The sequence below is a fragment of the Misgurnus anguillicaudatus genome, chromosome 5 (genome assembly GCF_027580225.2).
Source record: "Misgurnus anguillicaudatus chromosome 5, ASM2758022v2, whole genome shotgun sequence".
Lineage (NCBI taxonomy): Eukaryota > Metazoa > Chordata > Actinopteri > Cypriniformes > Cobitidae > Misgurnus > Misgurnus anguillicaudatus.
Window position 1 is genome coordinate 20122692 of NC_073341.2, and position 21100 is coordinate 20143791.

At 38.9% G+C, this 21100-nt stretch overlaps 1 protein-coding gene across 14 annotated transcripts in view; it reads right to left on the reverse strand.

Moving 5' to 3' along the window:
* The window catches only part of rimbp2b (RIMS binding protein 2b), a 123103-nt gene that overhangs the window by 47225 nt on the left and 54778 nt on the right, over positions 1-21100 (reverse strand). For 10 of the 14 annotated variants that reach the window (XM_073867710.1, XM_073867704.1, XM_055169163.2 and 7 more), the window contains exons 1-5: positions 18278-18288; positions 9358-9480; positions 6666-6770; positions 3429-3479; positions 3007-3027 (exon numbers count right to left, since the gene is read on the reverse strand). In XM_073867710.1, coding sequence (XP_073723811.1) covers positions 3007-3027; positions 3429-3479; positions 6666-6767 — 174 coding nt within the window. In that variant the 5' untranslated portion in view covers positions 6768-6770; positions 9358-9480; positions 18278-18288. Of the gene's footprint in view, positions 1-3006; positions 3028-3428; positions 3480-6665; positions 6771-9357; positions 9481-18277; positions 18360-21100 lie in introns of those variants that run through there. The other 4 variants (XM_073867705.1, XM_073867706.1, XM_073867709.1 and 1 more) reach the window with 2 other exon arrangements.

A 21100-nucleotide genomic window follows, 5' to 3' on the forward strand; every position in this document is an offset into this window, starting at 1 on the left:
CGGTTTCCACTGCGCATGTCGGGGTCAGAAAAGCCATTACAGCAGATTGAGTTGCGTATTATTCGGTATCGTAAAAAAATTCCTACTTACGTCGTGGGCTGTGAAAATCGCACCAGGACTTCCGTTAAAGGGAAATTCCGCCTTGAAATGATCCTAGGGTTAATAACAAACGTGTACCGAGTTCGACCGTTCACTGGAGTTTGTTTTCATGCTAGTCTAACGTGACCAGTGTTATTGCTAAACGCAAATTAGCATGTTATGGTTGCCTTCGGGGCATCAGTGCACCAAAAACGAAATCGCTATGTCTATACTACTAATAATGCTCAAAATAACCCCACACCCACACCGCAGCACAACGAGGGCCTCCACACGCAAACCGAAGCATTGAGAACCCTGCAAGTGTACAGGCAGTTCACCAAAAATAAACACCTACCGTTCACGTCTGGACCACACATCCATGCGGGCGCCATCTTGGGAGGACTGAACTCTCGCGTGAAACGTTGTTGCCCTGAACAGGTGTTGTGCTTTCGCGCGAGAGTTCGGTTTTCCCGGGATGGCGCCCGCGTGGATGTGTGGTCCAGACGTGAACGGTGGGTGTTTGTTTTTGGTGAACTGCCTGTGCACTTGCGGGGTTCTCGGTGCTTCGGTTTGCATGTGGGGACCCTCATTGTGCTGCAGTGTGGGTGTGGGGTTATTTTGAGCATTGTTGGTGGTGTGGACATGGCGATTTCGTTTTTGGTGCGCTGATGCCCCGAAGGCAACCATAACATGCTAATTTGCGTTTAGCAATAACACTGGTCACGTTAGACTAGCATGAAAACAAACTCCAGTGAACGGTCGAGCTCGGTGCACGTTTGTTGTTGACCCTGGGATCATTTCAAGGCGGAATTTCCCTTTAAGTTTTCGCGATTCATGCAGAATCTCAAAAACAAAACAAAAATACAACATCTGCTGCTGCAAGCAATTAACATGCAGACGCGGACAATGCAAAGATCAAAGAGGCTTGTGTTTGTAGTGCTCACTTCATTTGAGGTAAGTCATCATTTTTCAGCCCTGTTAGATTAAATTATAAAGCCTGGATGGTATGAACAGTTTGACCCCGTGCTGGGCACGCACCCGATAGTCATTCAATGTTTACAAACCTTGAAGGGGTCTATTGGTAAAAAATAAGGTTGTATTAGTAAACAGTAGTAGATGCATTAACTAACATGAACAAATAATATAGTTTTGCAGCATTTATTATTTCTTGTTAATGTTAGTTAATGGCAATACAGTTATTCATGTTAGTTCATGGTGCATTAACTAATGTTAACAGTTTAAATGTTTGATTTGAATGCTAAAATTAAGATGAACAAAGAATAATAAATGCTGTATATTAAGTTAGATCATGTTAGCTAATGCATTAGCAAATGTTAACAAATACAACCTTACAACCTTATTGTAAAGTTTTACAAAAATATTATGGGCCCTATCTTGCACCCAGCGCAATTGACTTTGTCAGTGACGCATGTATAATTTGTATTTTGCACCAGCGCACAGCGGGTTTTTCCCTCCACAGACGCACCTCGGCAAACTAGGGAATGAACTTGCGCTCCCTGGGGGGTTCAGCGCAAAAAAGGAGGCGTGTTCCGGCGCAAACCATCCCTGATGCTATTTTGCAGTTTCAAAAAACAATTGCGCCACTGACCAAAAAAAAAATAGTCTAAAGTCAGTGGCGCATTGCGCGTGGTTCATTCTGCTATTTTAAGGGCGCATGCTTGACCATAATGTATAGCGTGCACAACGCGCACATACTTTGCTTATCTAAACAGTTATTTTTGCAAATCATAAATTGTTACAATAAAAAATATTAACGAATGAGATAAGGGAAATCATTGTGGTGAGCATTGTGGTGATTATTGTGTGGCTGTGTTAAAAAATTCTCATGCAAATAACGATTAAAATATTTTCATAAGTTTGTTGATTGGCTGTATTACGTTTATTTTATGTAAATAATAATTTAAATGTTTTCATAAGAAACCTTAATGTATATGAACTTGATTTGTAAGTGTACTTTGGGGTTGGACCTTGCTTGCGTTTCTTGGGTCCGATTTCAAAGCCCCCAAACCCTTTCAGCGATGAGGGTGGACGCAGCGATGTCCTCTGCTGGCGTCAGGTCATGTGTAGAGGCAGATCCACCTCCCGTTACATGGCGTGCCCGATTTATGCTGGCAAGCTTGGGATTCCCCTGTCTCCTGACATCATTGTAGCGCTTGGCGCAACGATGGGGATGCCAGCTGATGAGACAATTGTGGCTATTTCCTCTCACGCCTGTTTAACCGAAGCTGATTTGGGCGGGTTTCTCCCATCCCCATACAAAACAACTTCTCTGTCTTTGACTGCTCTTACAAGAACGTGGGTCTCCTCGGCTGTGAACCGCTCCTGGCGTGCGCCTGGTAAATCCGTCATAATAATAGCAACCCGCCATGGAACTTGCGCCCTTGCGTTTAAAGGGATGGTTGGATAGCGTTCTGATTGGTTTATTTGACGTTACGCCCAAACCACACCTCTGAATAATGAACCTACTTCAGACCAACCCCTTATTGATTTGCGCCTTGCGCAAGAGTAATTTCTCCCGCCGGGAAAATATAACAGCACCCAAGATCCGCCCACAAAGTCATTTGCGCTTCGCACTTGCGTTTAAGATCGTTAAAATAGGGCCCTATATGTTTAAAATCTATTTTTTATATTCTAATAAGATATTTTGGCTAATAAAAATACTTGGCTAATTCTCAAATATATTTGTAACAATTACAAACATTTCAACTTTAGTCAGATATGTGTAAAATGACAATGAAAGCTGATGAAGGTTCAGAAGGTTTGATAGTTTGATCTATGACGACATAGATCAAAGCTATTGATTGCATGTTAACAGATCAATAATGAATATGACAGGACAGCTAAACGAGGTGACAGGAACCCGGCCCAAATGAGCCACATGGGGAGGAGAGGAGAACTCGGAAATACCTGCATGCTGTCCAAGTGATTCTGCATATGCAAACAAACAAACAAAACAAACAAAAAAGACCAGTAACATACTGTAGTGACAAGAGATATGAGAAAACCAAACCAATAACAGTTGAGCACAAAAGCACTGATAACATTCTACAATAAGGCTCCATTTGTTAACATTAGTTGACTACATTAACCACAGGTAGACAAAAAAGGAGACTGGTGGATGAGGAGAAAAAATTAACCAATTCAAAAACTCAATGATCAATGTTCAGACTCGTATGCCAGCAAGATCTATGTCTTATATCAAATAATATATGTTTGTGCATGCAGAATGTGCGTTAACTAACAGCCAGTCGAGCTACAGTACAGTTTGATTAAAATATGCTTGCTCACATTCACATGCATGCCATCTTTAACATGCTCAAGTTACCCACCTCTAACAGATGGACGGCACCTTCGTGTTCCTTCTTAGCCTCAACTTGAGCCTAAACATAACATAAAAATATTAAATACATTAAATTCATTAATACTGTACCAAAAGACCAAAATAGCTACCAAAAGATATCTTAAGAGCTCAGATGCCAAAGCCTCTACTCCACCTCCGTCAGAAATTGAGATAATGATATTGATTAATGCGCTCAGCACGTATTATACGTATTATCAAATACATTCGCTTCAAATCTCCTTAATTCCAGCCTCAGGTCATTCAGAAATACTGCTTTGTTGACAAACTCTTTTTAGATTTTTTAGCAAAGTCCTCTTAGTGCACAGAGGAAGAACTGAATGAACAATGCCGCACATCGTAGAGCAGAAAATTGCTTTGGATTATAGTGTCTGTCATAGCTATAAATGTTCTCATTGGGTAAGTTTTATCAATCTGTTGTAAAGGATTTGCTATTGGTTAAATACTTTAGGGAATGATGCGTTGTACTCCAGAGTCATTCACTGAAACTAACAGCAGATGCGGAAAACAGCGTTTGGTTCCACATGAATAAAGAAACATCTGTTTGAGATTCAGCCTCTGCACCTTTAACACAATGAATCAGGTTCAAAACACTCATGCATTAATCTAATTTCAGTTTTTCCTGTGTGTACGTGTAATTTCCCAGTGTTTCTCCACTGTAATCGCTGCGGTCCATTCAGTAAACGCAGACAATAAGTCAAACATTTCGCCAGGCGACAGTGTTTTGTCAAATTCGATCACCTGCTCTGTTGTTTCATTAGAGCCATTTATTCTGAGCAATGAGATCTGCTCATCCTCTTTATTTAAATAAGAAATGAAAGGTGTATTTCAGCTCGCTACTTTAAACGGCTGAAATATTTTTTCATTAAACATCCATCTCTATACATTAGGATCAATTTGACACCATGATTTTATTATTATGTTTTTAATAATGGGTACTTTTAGGTCCCAGGGGTTGATTTTTAATAAAGCTTGTCTTTTTGTTATATAATAGTCACAGGAAAATGTCTTGAAAACTATGTAAAAATGCTACAGTAAAAACCTGTTAAAGTCGGCATGAAATTAAAAGGAAAAACTGTAATTGGTTTTGAAAAGTAATGAGCCCTCATAATCTTTAATCAAAAACACAAATCCTCCCCTCCTCAAAATGATCTCTCTTTAGGCTACTTCCGGTCATATGGTATGACAGGTGGGCGGGGTCCAGGAGAAGATTGCTGAAGATTAACAATTAGCAACATGATCCAACTTCAAATGATCCAGTCATATCTCAATGGAAAAATTCTGATCCAGCAATGCCTAATTTCATTTCAGAAGTCAGTTTCACTCGGAGATACGTCACCACTGGTAAAATAAAACAATAGCTACTTCCGTTTCATTGCGACTTTAATTGGCTTACTCTAAAACCCCTTGACATATACAGTACGGTTAAAAAACGTACAACATACAGTTTTACATTTAATTTTTACAGTGAAATAAAGTAAAAAGTAAACGTTTTTTCAAAGTAAAAGGGATGAATTATCATATATTTTATGGTGAAAATCTCTATAATATTCAACTGGATTATATATGTATTTTAACTGTAAAATTTTGTTAAAATTATGGTTTCTGTGAGTGAGAAAAATACAAGTTACCATAAAATACATGGTGAAAAACATTAAAAGGACATTCCTTTAAATGTGGCACGAAGCTCCCGTTCCACCACATCCCAAAGATGCTCTATTGGGTTGAGATCTGGTGACTGTGGGGGCCATTTTAGTACAGTGAACTCATTGTCATGTTCAAGAAACCAATTTGATATTAATCGAGCTTTGTGACATGTGCATTATCCTGCTGGAAGTAGCCATCAGAGGATGGGTACATGGTGGTCATAAAGGGATGGACATGGTCAGAAACAATGCTCAGGTTGGTTGTGGCATTTAAACGATGCCCAATTAGCAATAAGGGGCCTAAAGTGTGCCAAGAAAACATCCCCTACAACATACCACCACCACCACCAGCCTGCACAGTGGTAACAAGGCATAATGGATCCATGTCCTCATTCTGTTTACGCCAAATTCTGACTCTACCATCTGAATGTCTCAACAGAAATTGAGACTCATCAGACCAGGCAACATTTTTCCAGTCTTCAACTGGTGAGCTCGTGCAAATCGTTGCCTTTTTTCCCCTATTTGTAGTGGAGATGAGTGGTGTGCGTGTTGTTGCTTCACAAATGCTTTGCTGTATACCTCAGTTGTAACAAGGCATTTTCGCCCACAGGACTGCTGCATACTGGATGTTTTTCCCTTTTCACACCATTCTTTGTAAGCCGTAGAAATGGTTGTGTGTGAAAATCCCAGTAACTGAGCGAATTGTAAAATACTCAGACTGGACAATCTGGCACCAACAGCCATGCTCAAAACGGCTTAAATCACCTTTCTTTCCCATTCTGACATTCAGTTTGGAGTTCAGGAGATTGTCTTGACCAGGACCACATCCATAAATGCATTGAAGCAACTGCCATGTGATTGGTTGATTAGATAATTGAATTAATGAGAAATTGAACAGGTTTTCCTAATAATCCTTTAAGTGAGTGTATTTTCGGTACAAAATACAATTACAAAATCTCTTCATGGAACATGATCTTTATAAAATACTAATGATTTTTGGCATAAAATATACCATTTTATAATATATATCATTTTGACCCACACAACGTATTTTTGGCTTTTTCTACAAATATACCTTTGTGACTTATGACTGGTTTTATGGTCCAGGGTGACAAATATTTAAATGTTCTATAATGCAGAGAAATTATCTCAGTTTCAGCACAGATAGTGACGTGCTCCCCGATCTCTGGTTCTCTATTTGCAGACATTTTTCATTGCGAACGTTAATCTGGATTTAAAACCCCTGTGTCAAAGAGCTGAGCATTAATGTTATTGTGACGACATATCCTTACTATGATACACTCCTTATGGCATTGTTCCTGCTTTTTGTTCACACAAGATGCCTTCCAGAAATGTTACTACTGTAGTTCCCATTTATGGGAGCAATCCCAGAATCCCTTACAGGATGTGTTTGCATTTTTACACCGAAAGGACTCTGGCATTTTGTGGCAATTTCTGGGATCAACAGACTGTGTGAAAGGGCTTTAAGATTCATTGTAAACTTAGGTCTACGTATAAGATGATCCCAGGCGCTGGTGTGATTAGGGATCCTGACTTCTCACCTTCTGCAGAAGGTCAATCTCCTGCTGCTTGGCACTGAGGACGGCCAGGGCTTGTTCATGCTCTAATTCTAGCTGCTGCCTCCTCTCTGCAGCCTCTCGCATATGCTGGAGAAAGAGAGAGAGAGAGAGAGAGAGAGAGAGAGAGAGAGAGAGAGACGGAGACAGAGACAGAGAGACTGTGAGGTGAGACAACACTCAGCAATGATGAACAGAGAGAATGAGAGCAATGATCGATCATTATTAAAGGCTCTTAAGGGCCTCACAGCAATGCATTTAGCTGCTATAAAATAAAAGCAAAATAAAAGTCCTACACTAGATCTATAACTTTTGACTTTTGGAGTCTTTCAGATGTTAAGAGATCATTATCATTTTGATCTCTTTCCTTCCACTACTGTCTGATCTAAACCCTAGGATTTATATCTGGGACATGCTGATAAAATACTTTAAGGCGGTATGAAGGTTAAAGCTGGTCTCCTCAAGCCAGATGAGCGGTCTAATTTTAAAACTATCGCAGGCTAAGTTTAAACTGTTGTATTCAACAAATATCTATCTATTATGTATTATTATCTGAAAAACTATGGGTCGGAATTATACTTATCTGTTGAAATAAATTTTAAGAATTCAGAAAAATACGAAATTGTCATCAATCAGCCTTCCCTTCAGGTAAAGCAAAAACACAAGCAATGCATCACATGGATCAGCCAGACTGAGCACAGCCACGCAGCTTCGCATAATCAATAAAGGGTTTAAGGTGATGGCTCTATACATGAAAAGGTGTGCAAACAACACAGCATGTTCAATCAGTGCCGATTACAACCCAGAAGATCCCCTGACCTGTTAACAAATGACAAAATCTCCAATTCTTTCCATTTGTGAAAGGTGAGGTTAAAGGGAAAACGAGGGTAAGAAGGGATTTTCCATGCTGCCATGAAGAGGGAATGCAGGGCAGAAGAAGGTTAGACTCATTTAACCTTCAGAGGAAAAATTTACTGTACCGTGTGTGAAATATGTTATGGTTGTTATCATCAAGTGATGAAACAGATATGGAACGAAGCATTAAATAATCTGATGTGCTTCTTTAAAGTTTTTTTTAAAGATTATAATCTATTGTAACTTAGCACACGTGATTCTGATTGGTCAGAAGCTGTATAGCTGTATACCCGGCCTTGTACCAGGTAACAAATTGATTTTTATCACTTTCTTTATCTTATATTGGTCAAGACAAAAGATTAAAATAGATTAAATAATCGGTTTCATTTTAGTTTATGTAGTAAGCCATGTAATAAGTGGGTTGCTCTTACATTTTTTATACATTAAATGAAAGTAACTGCATAAAAACTTTACAAATATAATATGTCATGACCCCAAGTAAATGGGGTGGAATACAAATGTTGAAATTCTGAAACAATTAAATCCCAGCAAGCAATAGTCGTCATTTCAATATCTAGGTTAACTATAGACCCAATATGGTCCGACTATGAGGAACCCACTTCTAGCCAAAATAAACTTAAATTTGACTACATGCTCTTTTAGCCAAAATAACTTCAGAGATGTGTAAGCAAAGTAAACAGTGATTACATGGTGTTTGGTTAATTCATTCATTTTGTTCATTTCATTTTTTTGCGCAATATATAGACGTCTAGCAAATTTTTACTGACAGCCATAGACGTTTAGATGTCATAGACATCTGAGCTGTGTTCGGCTGGCTATTTAACGTTATCTCATGGCAATTCGTATACATTTTACGAGGTGGCTAATTCGTACGACCACATTTGTACATTTTTGTACGTTTTGCTTTGGCCCTGTCACGTTGGGTTTTATTTTTGTTTTTTATGATAATCTTACGCTTTTGCACAATAAACTTTGTATGAATACATACAAATTAGCCAACTCGTAAAATATTGGCTGGGCTATTGGACGTCTTTTAAACACAAAATTGCATGCTGGGATGTGACGGCTGAAGATATTAGATACTCTCTTTTAACATATTTCACACGTTGTACATTCAGAAAAACTGGCACACCAGCCCAACTCAAATGAAAAAAAAGGATTTTTTAAAACAAAATTTACAGCCTATGGGTTTTGTATATCTCAATCCAAAAAAGAACTAATCAGGTTAGTTTATTGTGGGTATAGGGGTGGTAATTGTGCATAACTCTTGTGCCATGCACAAACTCATTCCAAACGCAGTGCCTTAGCCGGGCGATCATTCAGATCTCAAGACAGCATCCACTGTTAGTATTCAACCACATCCAGTTAGTGCTGGCTTCTGTAAAGTCTTTAGAGATACCTGATGAATGAAATATATGGAAGGAGTCAGGGAGAGAGAAGGGGGGGCAGGAGAGGGGCAAGTGTTAGGGGAGGGATGGGGCGCTCCGGGACTCCTAGCCGATCACAGATCCACGAAGCTCTAAAAGGTAAAACACAATCCTGTGATACCATATAAGAGAGCACGGGAGTAAATAGAAGTCAAGGGAAAATGCAAAAGAGAGGGGAGGCCATAATCTAACACCTGATGGTATTCACAACAATTACTCCAGGATGTCAACACACAGTGGATTAAAGCACTGCTGACCACATCAAACATTGATTATTGGACCCAACCTACTTATAAAAAGTCTAGATTGAATCTAATAACTAAATGTTTATATTCCTAACCATTGTCATATGGAGAAGTGTGGCAGGTTCTTACCTTCAGCACCTGCTCTAGGTTCTCCAGTTTGCCTTGGAGCTCAGTTCTCTCCAACAGAGCGCAATCTCTCTCCACTGTCACTGTGTACAGAGCCTCCTGCAGCTGTTCATACTCACTTTTCACCTGTGTGTGTGCGAGAGAGAGAGAGAAAGAGAGAGAGAGAGAGAGAGAAATAGAGAGAGACGTTTTAATTAAAAATTGGTGACCACTTCTCCTTTGACCTGGTTGGAAAGATAAAAGGTCATTCTTACCCCCGTAACAAAAACAAATTTAGGCTCTTTAATTTTTTTTTACAATTTCACAATATGTTGGAGCTGTCTCTCTATTCTAATGTTTTTGATTTATCACTGGGGAGAATCTTTTAAAATGTTTCGGATACATATCCAAAAATTAACACCGAGATGCCTTTTATTGCTCTGAAGACTCCAATAAGTTTTAGTTATGCTTCATTTTGTCCAGCTTTTTCTCTGAGATTTATTGTAATAGTATTAAACAGAAATACTGAGAAAATTGTTACCAAAAAGTAGAAGTAAAAGCTATAAAAATACTCTAAAACAGTGGTTCTCAAACTGGGGGCCGGGCCCCAGTTTTATGACTTTTATAAAATACATTAATTTATCATGAATTTTGTGTAATTCAATAAAAAAATAAGGCTACTACCCAACAGCATTACTTTTTATAATTTAATGTTTTGTTTAATTAAAATGTTAAGTTTGAGAAAAAAAATTTTCATAAATTTTCTTTGGGGGGCCGCAAAGGTATGCACCATACACAAGGGGGGCCGCACACTGAAAAGTTTGAGAACCACTGCTCTAAAAAAGGCAAAGTCTATGGAGAACAAAAATTATAAATACGTAAATAAATAAATGTAGATATACGTAAATAAATACATAAATATGTAAATAAATACGTAAATAAATTTAGATATACATAAATATATGTATAAATAAATAAATGCAGAAATAAATAAATAAATAAATAAATGCAGAAATAAATAAGTAATTAAATAAATAAATAAATGTATAAATAAATAAATGCAAACATAAATTAATAAATATCATTTTGCACAATTTCATTGATTTCTACATTTATTTATGCAGTTCTACATTTATTTATTCATTCATTTAATTAATTACTTATTTATTTCTGCATTTATTTATTTGTTTATTTATACATTTATTTCTGTATATCTACATTTATTTATTTATTTATTTATTTACGTATTTATGTATTTATTTACGTATATCTACATTTATGTGTTTATTAATTAATTTATTTATTTATATACACTTAAGTAATTTTTCGTCCTCCATAAAGTTCAAAAAGAGGCACTTGTTTATTCTCCGTTTTAATGCAGGTTCATTCAAGCTTACAAAGCAGACAACACTGAACATTACTTGAGTACGATCTTTAGTTCATGCTTGCGTGACTGTGCAAAAAAAATGTCTGATAAAAAAAAAGTCTGATGTTATTACTGTATAGATTGATTGTGTTCATCAGAGGTATGTCAAGAACATGTTAATTACATGAAGCATAGTGGCCACAAAAGGGACATTAATGAGTGATCAATATACACCTGTATGTTTTAGTCAGCTATGTTTTATTAAAATTAAGCCGCAAAAACAGCACAAGTCGTTTTAGGTTATGCAGATGTGTAGGCAGAGGGCAGATATTATGCAAAATCCACTTTTACAAGGTGTTTGGATACAAATGTGTGGTGGCACTGGCAGTGTGTGAACAAACCATACAATGAAAAAAATCACCTTCCACTTCTTTTTTTAATCCCCATTAAACCAAAGCGGTGTCTGTTTTTATTCTCGTGTAAATGTGATGTCAGACTGATGAAGCCCCGCCCACCGACTAAGTGGTTAATTTTACCCAAAAGCTTTTTTTAAATGTGTTTGTTAGCACATTGTAGCGCTAATGCTGTTAAATATACTATTGTCTCAGACTGTATTTTCAACTGAAAGCGCCTGCTGTCTGTTGGTAAGGGTGCGAGGGCAGTAGCTCATTTGCATTTAAAGGTACAGACATGAAAACAACACTTTTTGCTCCCATCCAAATAGGGGCATTTTGGACATGTTATAACAAATGATCTGTGGGGTATATTGAGCTAAAACTTCAGACACACATTCTAGGCACACTTGAGACTTATATTACATCTTCTAAAAAAATTGCATTATTTGTGCCCTATAAAAGAAAGTTTAATAATGTAGTGGTTTATATTAGGGGTGACTCCAAATAGTCAAAGATTCGATAGGAGAAGCCTGATTTGACTACCAATCCAACAGTCGAATCATCGCAGATGCGTTATGAAATGAAGATCATTCAATTTTGTGCAAAATAATCTGATTTCACATATAACAGCTTTGTCCCAGTATATTTATATACAGCCTATTATCATATATGATAATACTATCCAAATAATATGTGAAAAAGTAGCTTTGAATAATTTTTTTTAAAAGTGCGTTAATAAATGGCAATTCTGGCTATACTTTCGTTATTTTAATAATTTATTTATTTTTATTTTACTCATAGATATTATGAATATTCAGTTATTTTTATTTGTATTCATATCTCTCTGGATTATCTCATTTAGCTATCTTCTGGCTTGTGTTTTGTTTCCCTGCACTTCAGGCATCTTGCACACACTTGTTCTGCACCTTGTTACTTCTGACCTTATTTTATTTCATTTTTAAATTTATTATAAAGGTAAATTCTGATCTGGTTTAAGTCTGTAAATTCTGGATTGCTTTTTGTTGTAACAATGTTGCGCTGTTGCGTGCTGGCACATGCAATAGAGCCAAATGTGCCAGATGCTCTCCATATCATATTTAAGAATTCATCAAAAGGTATAAGTGTTAAAATGTATTTAAAACAGGGTGGTTATCTTGTGAAAAGTTAAGCTACAAAACAGGCAAGCCGTTTCTTTAAATTTCGGTGACTAAATTTTTATCATTTACAGTACGAATAACAAATTATATGTAATTTGTCGTTTTTTCGTCATAACTACTTTGATGCGCTAAATCTCAAAATTGAATAAGCTGAACTGCAGTAGCCGGGGGTTCCCAGGCAGGACCACATTTGCTATTTTTTAGGTTTAGTTCTCAAAAGTGTTTTTGTTTCTTTGTTTCTTCTTGTTTTGTTGTTTCTGCTGCTTGTGAAAGAAAAAAAACTAGTGATAGACCTATATATCGGCCGGCCGATATATCGGGCCGATATTTGCGAGTTTTATGTGTATCGGCATCGGCCGATACATGGCTGCCGTGTTTGCCGATTTTTCCGGCATAATTTACAGACAGAGTGCTGGAACCCGCAAGCGATTGCAGGTCATGTGACTAAAAACAACCAACCTTTTCACGACAACATTGAAAGCTCGGCTTAACAGCTGATCATAGCTGAACAATGTGGGGTTTTTTTCATCTCTATGGGGCGGTTTCCTGGACAGGGATTAGACTAGTCCTAGACTACAATAAATGTAAGAACTGTGCAAACCAATAACATCTCTTTTTAACAACATGCCATTTTTTACATAATTTTTATGATGTAAATTGAGTGAGCAAAACCAGTATCGGCTCCAAATATCGGCTCAAGAAAAGCGGCAGCCTGTATCGGTCATCGGCTAAGGCTGGTGAAACAAAAATCGGTATCGGCATCGGCACTGAAAAATCCATATCGGTCGATCCCTAAAAAAAAGTTAACCATTGGTTGACTACCTGGCCTGGTCGCCCTCCCAACCCATGCACACACACATATGATTCGACTATAAGTTGAATATAGGCAAGATTCCACAATGCTGATTCCAAAATGTAAATCCGTAGTCGGGGACACCCCTAGTTTAGGTTGGAATCTCTGTTGGAATTTCAAGTACTTTGTGAATCTGAACACAGTTTAAAACATTGAGATATCATCCAAAATGCTCAAGAAGACCCATATGGGGTAATGTTTCAAGAGAATCAGTATGAGATTTCAGCTACAGTAAAATACTCCATTTACGGTGTTACATATTAAAAATGTCTCATTTCCCACGAATAGGGCAGTAAAAAGAACTCATAGTCTTCAAACTCAGGCACACTCTTTGCAGTGAAGCAGTATATTTAGAGGTAGAGAGAGATGAGGGGTTGACGTCCTGTATCGATCTCAGAGTCAGTCATGATAAAAAGCTGAGCTGTCAGAGAGAGGCAGCGAGTACACACTCCACACCTGCCCGGTCCGACACTCATCTCTTATCTGCAATCTGACCCGTACTGCTCACTGCAACAGCAGTTACGGCTGGGCGGACTCGATCTAGAGCATAAGTTCTCAAACAAGACGCGAGATGGTGCCAGGGGGACCCCGTTTTATGACATTTTATAAAATCTATTAATTTATCATAAATTCTGTGTAATTACACTAACAGACTGGACAGACCCAAACTGCACAGCTGCTAAGATAATGCCATTTCAAGTTATGGGACGCATCTCTAGATTCAGTGACGTCGCGTTTAGCTGTATACGTACAAATTGGCATTTTGGGAGCCTGAATCCGCTATTTTTTGAAACTGGTTCCCAGGCTGGATAATCTGAAACCGACACTCTTGCATTATCGCTTGTACGGCCAATCCGTATATTTTAGCCCTTTTCTCACATATATTATGTGTAAGTTTGCGCATACAATCCGCTTATTCGCTCTGGAGAAACCACACACGCGTGCATTTAAACAGCTATTTCAGATGGGTGGGTGGATGGATGTACTTGCCAGGTAAGTGATGCATGAAGGACCACTCTTTTCAAAACAACAGCAAGCTCACATGACTTGCCCAAAGACAACATATACTGTTTGTGTTTAAGCTAAAGGCTATAAACAATTACAATCATGGTGGAGAAAGGTTCATTCATGTTTTTGTGTATAGTAGTAAATGTTTAGAGCAACTTAATAATAGACCTACTGAAACGGAAATTTAAAGGTAGCTTTATCGCCCCCTAAGGTACTGAGGTTTGTTACCACCAGACAAACACAAAAGCGCACATGACTCATCTTCAACTGTATTAATAAGTAGAGTACCTTTATTTGGTAATTGTTTTCAGCAATTCCCTCTCTCTCTCTCTCTGTACCTGCTCTGTAACTGCATTCATAAATGTATAATGAGAGAGAAGGGATCTAGTTTTGCCACAACAACATTTGACAACACACCTACTTGAAAGCAATGAATGCAGCCTACCTATGATCAGCTCAGCGAGACAACACTGCTATGCCAGAACTGGATGCCAAAATCTCCCTACAAATAAGCACTGACACACATAACTACTGTATAAACTGAAGCTAGCAAATCTGCAATATCAGACATGCAAGCATGATACCGAATTATGGGAGATCAGAAAAATGCAATGAAGGATGGTGAATTTCTGGAGATATATGATTAAAGCAACACTATGTAGTTTCCATGTAAAAATGACTTACAGCTCCCCCATGTGGTTGAAAAGTGCAACAGTGCCTGGTATCAGACACTCTTTTGCAGGCAGGGGAAGGGGCGGGGCTGTGTGCGCTACCCTCCACCGCCACTTTCAGAGTGTGCTTGTAGCAGCTAGGAGGCTGCTCAGGTTGCAGCAACAGTACAATTTGTCCAGTCAAAAGTTGTTCTATCACTGAAATAATTTTAGAGACATTATTTAAAGGTAAAAAACTACATAGTGTTGCTTTAAGACTATTAAAGGGGAAACTGACATTAAGACTATAATCTGAAATGGAATTGTGAACACTACTCCCTGACTTTATGGTGCATCTTATAAAAAAATATTTATGCATTTGAATTATGGGACGCGTTTATCCAAAACAACCCATAGTGCATATAGATATCTTATAAATATCTTCTATGAGTATTCATTTCTTTGTTTTGCTGAACACAAAGCAATATATTTTGGGCAATGTTTTTAACCAAACCGTTTTTGAGTACCCTTGACTTCCATGGTAGTATTTTTCCTAATATGGAAGTCAATGGTGCTTCTGTTTCGTGTGTCATTACAAATACCTTCATTTGTGTTAAGCAAAACAAAGAAATTTATCCAAGTTCATAACAACATGAGGGTGAGTAAATAATGACAGAATTGTCATTTTTGTGTAAACGTCCCTTTAAACCATATTGCTGCTCAACTATATGAACCCAATCGTGTTTTTATATCATTCAGCAATTACAAGAGCGTAATATCCGCCAGTTCCAGAGAGCAGTGCGTCTTCATATCATCTCAAACAGCGTCAGCTGAGTCAGTGAGTCTCCAACAGACAAACACACACTGCTACGATACACCAACACACACACAGCATCGACAAAAACTTTTTGTGGGCAGACATTGTCATATAATGATTTGACAGGAAATTGCTTTTCTGTGACTACATCAACAAACCCACATGCAAGAACTTCAATAATAAACATTGCACAAAATATCAACCTGACCATACAGGAAATTACATTTTTACTCCTGGATTATCTACACAAGCTAGACAGACACATGGTGAATTAAATTAAAAAGTCAAAAATATGTTAATAATAAAATCTTAAAAGGGATTAAGAAACATCTGCTGTTTATTTACATAAACACTTTACTGATGTCTAAAACAGTGCGTTGCCAAATGCTCTGCAGGACAACTATGCAGTTACAAGAAGGATGATGGACATGAAAAACTAGGAGTCTGGAAAGGTGTTTGCCTCTGATCTTAAATTTAGCACATAAAGGTGCATCCCACTAGCTTGTGCATAGATGCAACAGAGGATTCACACTCAGTTTATCTAATACCAAACCATGCAGAGCATTATCTGACATGACTGCAAACATAAGACAACACCATTACCAATAAACATGTCTTTAAGCAGAATGTGGGATTGAAATGAATTACTTGTATCCTTTTCTTAAAAGTTCAGATTAGTGAGACTGTAACACTATGGCCCTATTTTAACAATCTAAGCGCATTGTCTAAAGCGCACAGCACAACGTCTAAATGGGCGTGTCCGAATCCACTTTTGCTAATTTAATGACGGGAAAAATGGTTTGTGCGCCAAGCGCATAGTCGAAAAGGGTTGGTCCTATTGTAATGGGAGTATTTTGCGACTCTGTCATTTTGAACCTTAGTTCAGGTATCAAAGTACTAACTTCCTGACCTTTCTCACAGCTGACATGTACACGTACTGCTAATTGGCCCTCTAATGGAAAACTGATGTTATTCACCTTTGGATTTGTGATAGTAACATAGATAAACCTTTTCATCAAGTAGCATACTTCTCCTAGCAAAACCAGCAAAAAATCAGAAGACGTTTACAGTATGTACATACAGTACACACTTATATGCTCTGTTTTAAAATTTTGTGAGCTGTCTACAGAGGCAACACTTTTAGTCCTCATACTGTACAGGGACGTGTGCTACTATAGTAAGAATCGAATTATGTTGTTTTGGCTAGATTTTGCACATAATGTTCTAAGGCTAGATCAGTAAAACACTTTGGGCCCTATATTAATGATCTAAGCGCATGGTCTAAAGCACAAGACACACAGTCTAAAAGGACGTCTGAATCCACTTTGTTAATTTAACAATGAGAAAAATGGTTTGTGCGCTTAGCACACTGTCTAAAAGGGTTGTTCCTATTCTCGTAATAAGTAATGGGTGTGTTTTGGGTGAAACGTTCAATAAACCAATGAGAGTCTCTTATCTTAACCCCCTTAAAAGCCAGTTGTGCTTGCACCAAGGTTTGTAAGCAGAAAAACTGTAAGCAGAGGAAGAAGACAACCAGTTTAAGATTGATGTTAAAAATTGCATTGTGTTTTAATTATTGAAATGGTTATTTTGTAATTATAACATTCACTGCCTCAGTCTAATGAAGGTGAATGGTAAAACGCTCAATATGACAAGCAAATTAAAGGAGAATTTCACACGTAGTAACATTAATCTTTATTGAAAGTGTGTCGTATTTGTAGTCAAAATGTAACATACATTTAGAATTTGGTGCCTATTTGACCGAGAAAAGAGGTGTTTGTAGTCTCACCCCTCAACAAAGATATTGGACTTCCTGCTTTCAATGATGCACAATGATGAGTTTTACATCACTGAAAGAAGGAAGTGCAACACTGAAATCTGTATTTATCCTGTTTTTGCGGCAACTGAGGAAATGATGCACGACCATTCACAAACATGACTGGGCTCTAACTATACAAAGCTTAATGCTACTGGGTGACGTGTCCCTTTAAGTCCCGGCATCCTGTAGAAACAGCCAATCATTAAAACCTGAGGGAGTGGCACTGTACAATATTGTGAATTACTTGCTAGTCTTTGTGCATGCACAGTAGCTGACGCAACCTAAAACAAAGTGTTTTTTTTTCCCTAATTTTGAGCTCAAGAAACCAAATGTATTGTATTTATTCTACGGTTGATCAGAAATATGTAGTTTTATTGTGACCTGAGCACAATTTTTAAGCTATCGCTCTCTAGTCTTGTATGACTGAAATAGCTGCCCGGTGGCATTGCAAAAATGGCTGCAAAGTGCATACACTTTTCTTAAAAAGACTGTGGTAGAGCGCTCCTGATCAGTCACTCACACCACATATAGGCTGTAGGCAGCGAGGAGGCTTACTGGGTTATGCGGTGAGTGTGGATACACCCATTCATAGATGAACTCATCAATCTCTCGAGCGAGTGGGTGGCCACTGATGTGCTCCAGCAGGGCAGAGGGACTCAATGGATTGAGTTAGGGGATGTAGAAACGTGTTGCGGGCAGCACAAGGCCTCCAGGTTTATGAAGAGAAATCCTCCGCTTCCACTCGAGTGGCAAAAACACCATTAACTCTCTCCACCAGAGAACAAACTATAGCCGGAACGGATTGCGATGGCGTTGTGCGTGAGTGTGTGTGGAGGGTTTGTGCTTTAGCCGAAAGCCTGAATGAGACCGACTGCTTACCTGCTCATACTTTGCTGCTTTCTGGATATCGTTGAACAACTGGAGATTCACGCGCACTTTCTCCTGCAAAGCATGCTGGAGCTCACTCTCCTGCGAACACACATAAACATTTATTTTTTATTATTTTGGACACATTTTCTTTTTAAACAATTCTTTGGCATGTGTCTGGTAGAAATATTTCCTGGCAGACACAAATAAACACACATTTAGACAGCAGGCAGCATTCCTGGTAAGAACAGAGGGATTTAAACCTAGCCAGTGTTAGTCAATGCATTATTTATTTTGTAAAGAGCCAGAGAGACAGACAGATAGAGACAGAGTGAATGATATACACAGAAAGTAAAGGAAAAAGAGAGGGGTAAATAAAGAGATACTGCAGACCATATGTATTAGACTAGGGGTCTCCATTTTTTTGTGAGCAAGGGCTACCACAACGGATAAAACAATCTGGAGGGCTACTTTTTGATATAGTCTACTCAAAACTTTTTTGCTTACTTGTTGATTTTATTTTATTTTACTTGTTGATATGTTTTAGTATTGTTTAAAATGTTAACATACGTAAACCAAGCCAAGCTTATATAAAAATATGTAATAAATAAATATTACAATTGCATGCGGGCACCACATTGGAGACCCCTGTATTACAGTCTGACACTGTAGATTTGAACTACAGAGATTAGCAGTCAACAGAAATCAACATGCAGCCTTCACATAACACCTCCAGAATATTCCACTGGAACAAAATATCCAGGAAAGAGCCAGAAAAAGAGAAATAAAAAAATGCATGTATGATGCATGATCACTGTAATCTCAAAAAAAAAAAAATGTATAAGAATAATCTACAAATATGCAAAAAAAAAGGTTTGCATAAGTAAAAATACTGTATTTGTGTTTTGAAAAATATTACTTAATAAAGGTTCTCAGCTCACCAAAGGTACAAAGTCATCAAACTCCGTGGAGTAGCATTTAATAAAAATCGAAATAAATGCAATATTAGCACTTTTTAAAAACAAAAAAAAACGCTTAGGTTACTCACGTAACCCCGGTTCCCTGAAATAACGGGAACGAAGCATTGCGTCAGTTAGCTGACGCTATGGGGGAAACTCCTGTTTACTCCGTGACTGAAGCCTATTGGTTAACGTCTGTACAAAGTACAGACCAATGACGTTTGAACCCGCGCGCGGGAAGCACACGCCCCCACACAAGCGCGGCCCAAGCGTCAGGAGCCCACCATTATTCGACTGAAGCGCGCAGCCGAATACACTCGCTGCGTAGACGTTTGTAGCACGGCAAGTGACGCAATGCTTCGTTCCCGTTATTTCAGGGAACCGGGGTTACGTGAGTAACCTAAGCGTTCCCTTTCAATACGGTTCACTTCGCATTGCGTCAGTTAGCTGACGCTATGGGGGAACGTAATCCCATCACGCCGTGCATACACAACGTACAGAAGTGCCTTACCGGAGAGACACTGCGTGTGGCCCTATACCCGGCATATTCACAGCTTTAAGCAATGTGTAAGCACCATATAAAATGTTGACGCGCACACGGTGGGGTTTTAAACGCACCGGGGGCACATAACATAGCACAAGACGGCGAGATACCGAGCGCGCCGCGGGTGTGCGAGATAAGTAAATTCAGAGTCACGTTGGTGAGCTCGCTGAGCGCACCGTGGTGTACACATAAAACGCATGAGCGTGCATGATTGAGCCGAGAGAACCTGCGCTCGTAGGGCAGGGACGTCTAAGCTGTACAATCTGACAACGTAGACGGCGAAGACCAGCCGGCCGTGTAGCAGATATCAAATAGATACCCCTGTAGACCAAGTCCATGAAAAAGCCAAACGCTCACAGAGTGGGCTCTATATAGGACATAGCTCATAGAGGGGCGTGAGCCAGTGCGATGGTTTCAACGATCCATCTAAATGCCCACTGTAAGCAACAGACATACATAGTGAGTGATCTGCGAAGCTCACGAACGGCCGATTTGACTATAATATGCGGCAGAACGGTTCGTAGCGTGGGATTATACAGATACCACAATAGTGTGAACCCAGGTGCGCCCTCGAGCGCATCGGGATGCATATAGGTAGTATTATAGTGCACAGATCGGTGAGCTGTCCAAGCGCGCCGTAAATGTGTATTGACTATAAATTGCACGGGCACAGGTGAACACTTGAATACATCGTGAATGCATATAGATGAATCAGAGTGTTATAATGCACAGGCCGGCAAGATTCTCAAGCGCGCCGTCATGTGTTCTGATAATAAGTTGTGCGCACACGGGTGAACCCTTCAGTGCACCGTGAATGCGTATAGATAAATCAGTGCACAGAACGCGCCGTGAATGTGTACAGATATGATTGATGAACGTACGGTGGGCACTCAACGCACCGTGAACGTACACAGATGAACAACAATGTATGTATGTGTCACAGCCGTGTATACAGATGAGCTTTTCCGAGCGCATCTTTAGTGTATACCGAAATGTTGTAGCGTGCATATGTGAGCTTCTCTAAGCGCACGGTGGACGCATATAATTAAAACCCATATCGTGCATACAGGTGAGCTTATGCGGCGCACCTTTAATGCAACAAACCTCACTAGTGCGCGAAGCAGGGATGTCGAAGCTGTAAACTGACAACGTGGACGGCGGGGACCAGCCGGCCGTGTCACAAATGTCAAATGAGAAACTTCTAAGACCATGCCCGAGGATCTAATCCATACATGGAGTAGACTTCATTGTCACGGGAGGTGATAACGTCAACGATCCATAAATAACCTGTATTGACAGGTGCGCTAGTGAGTGATCTGTGACGCCGATGAA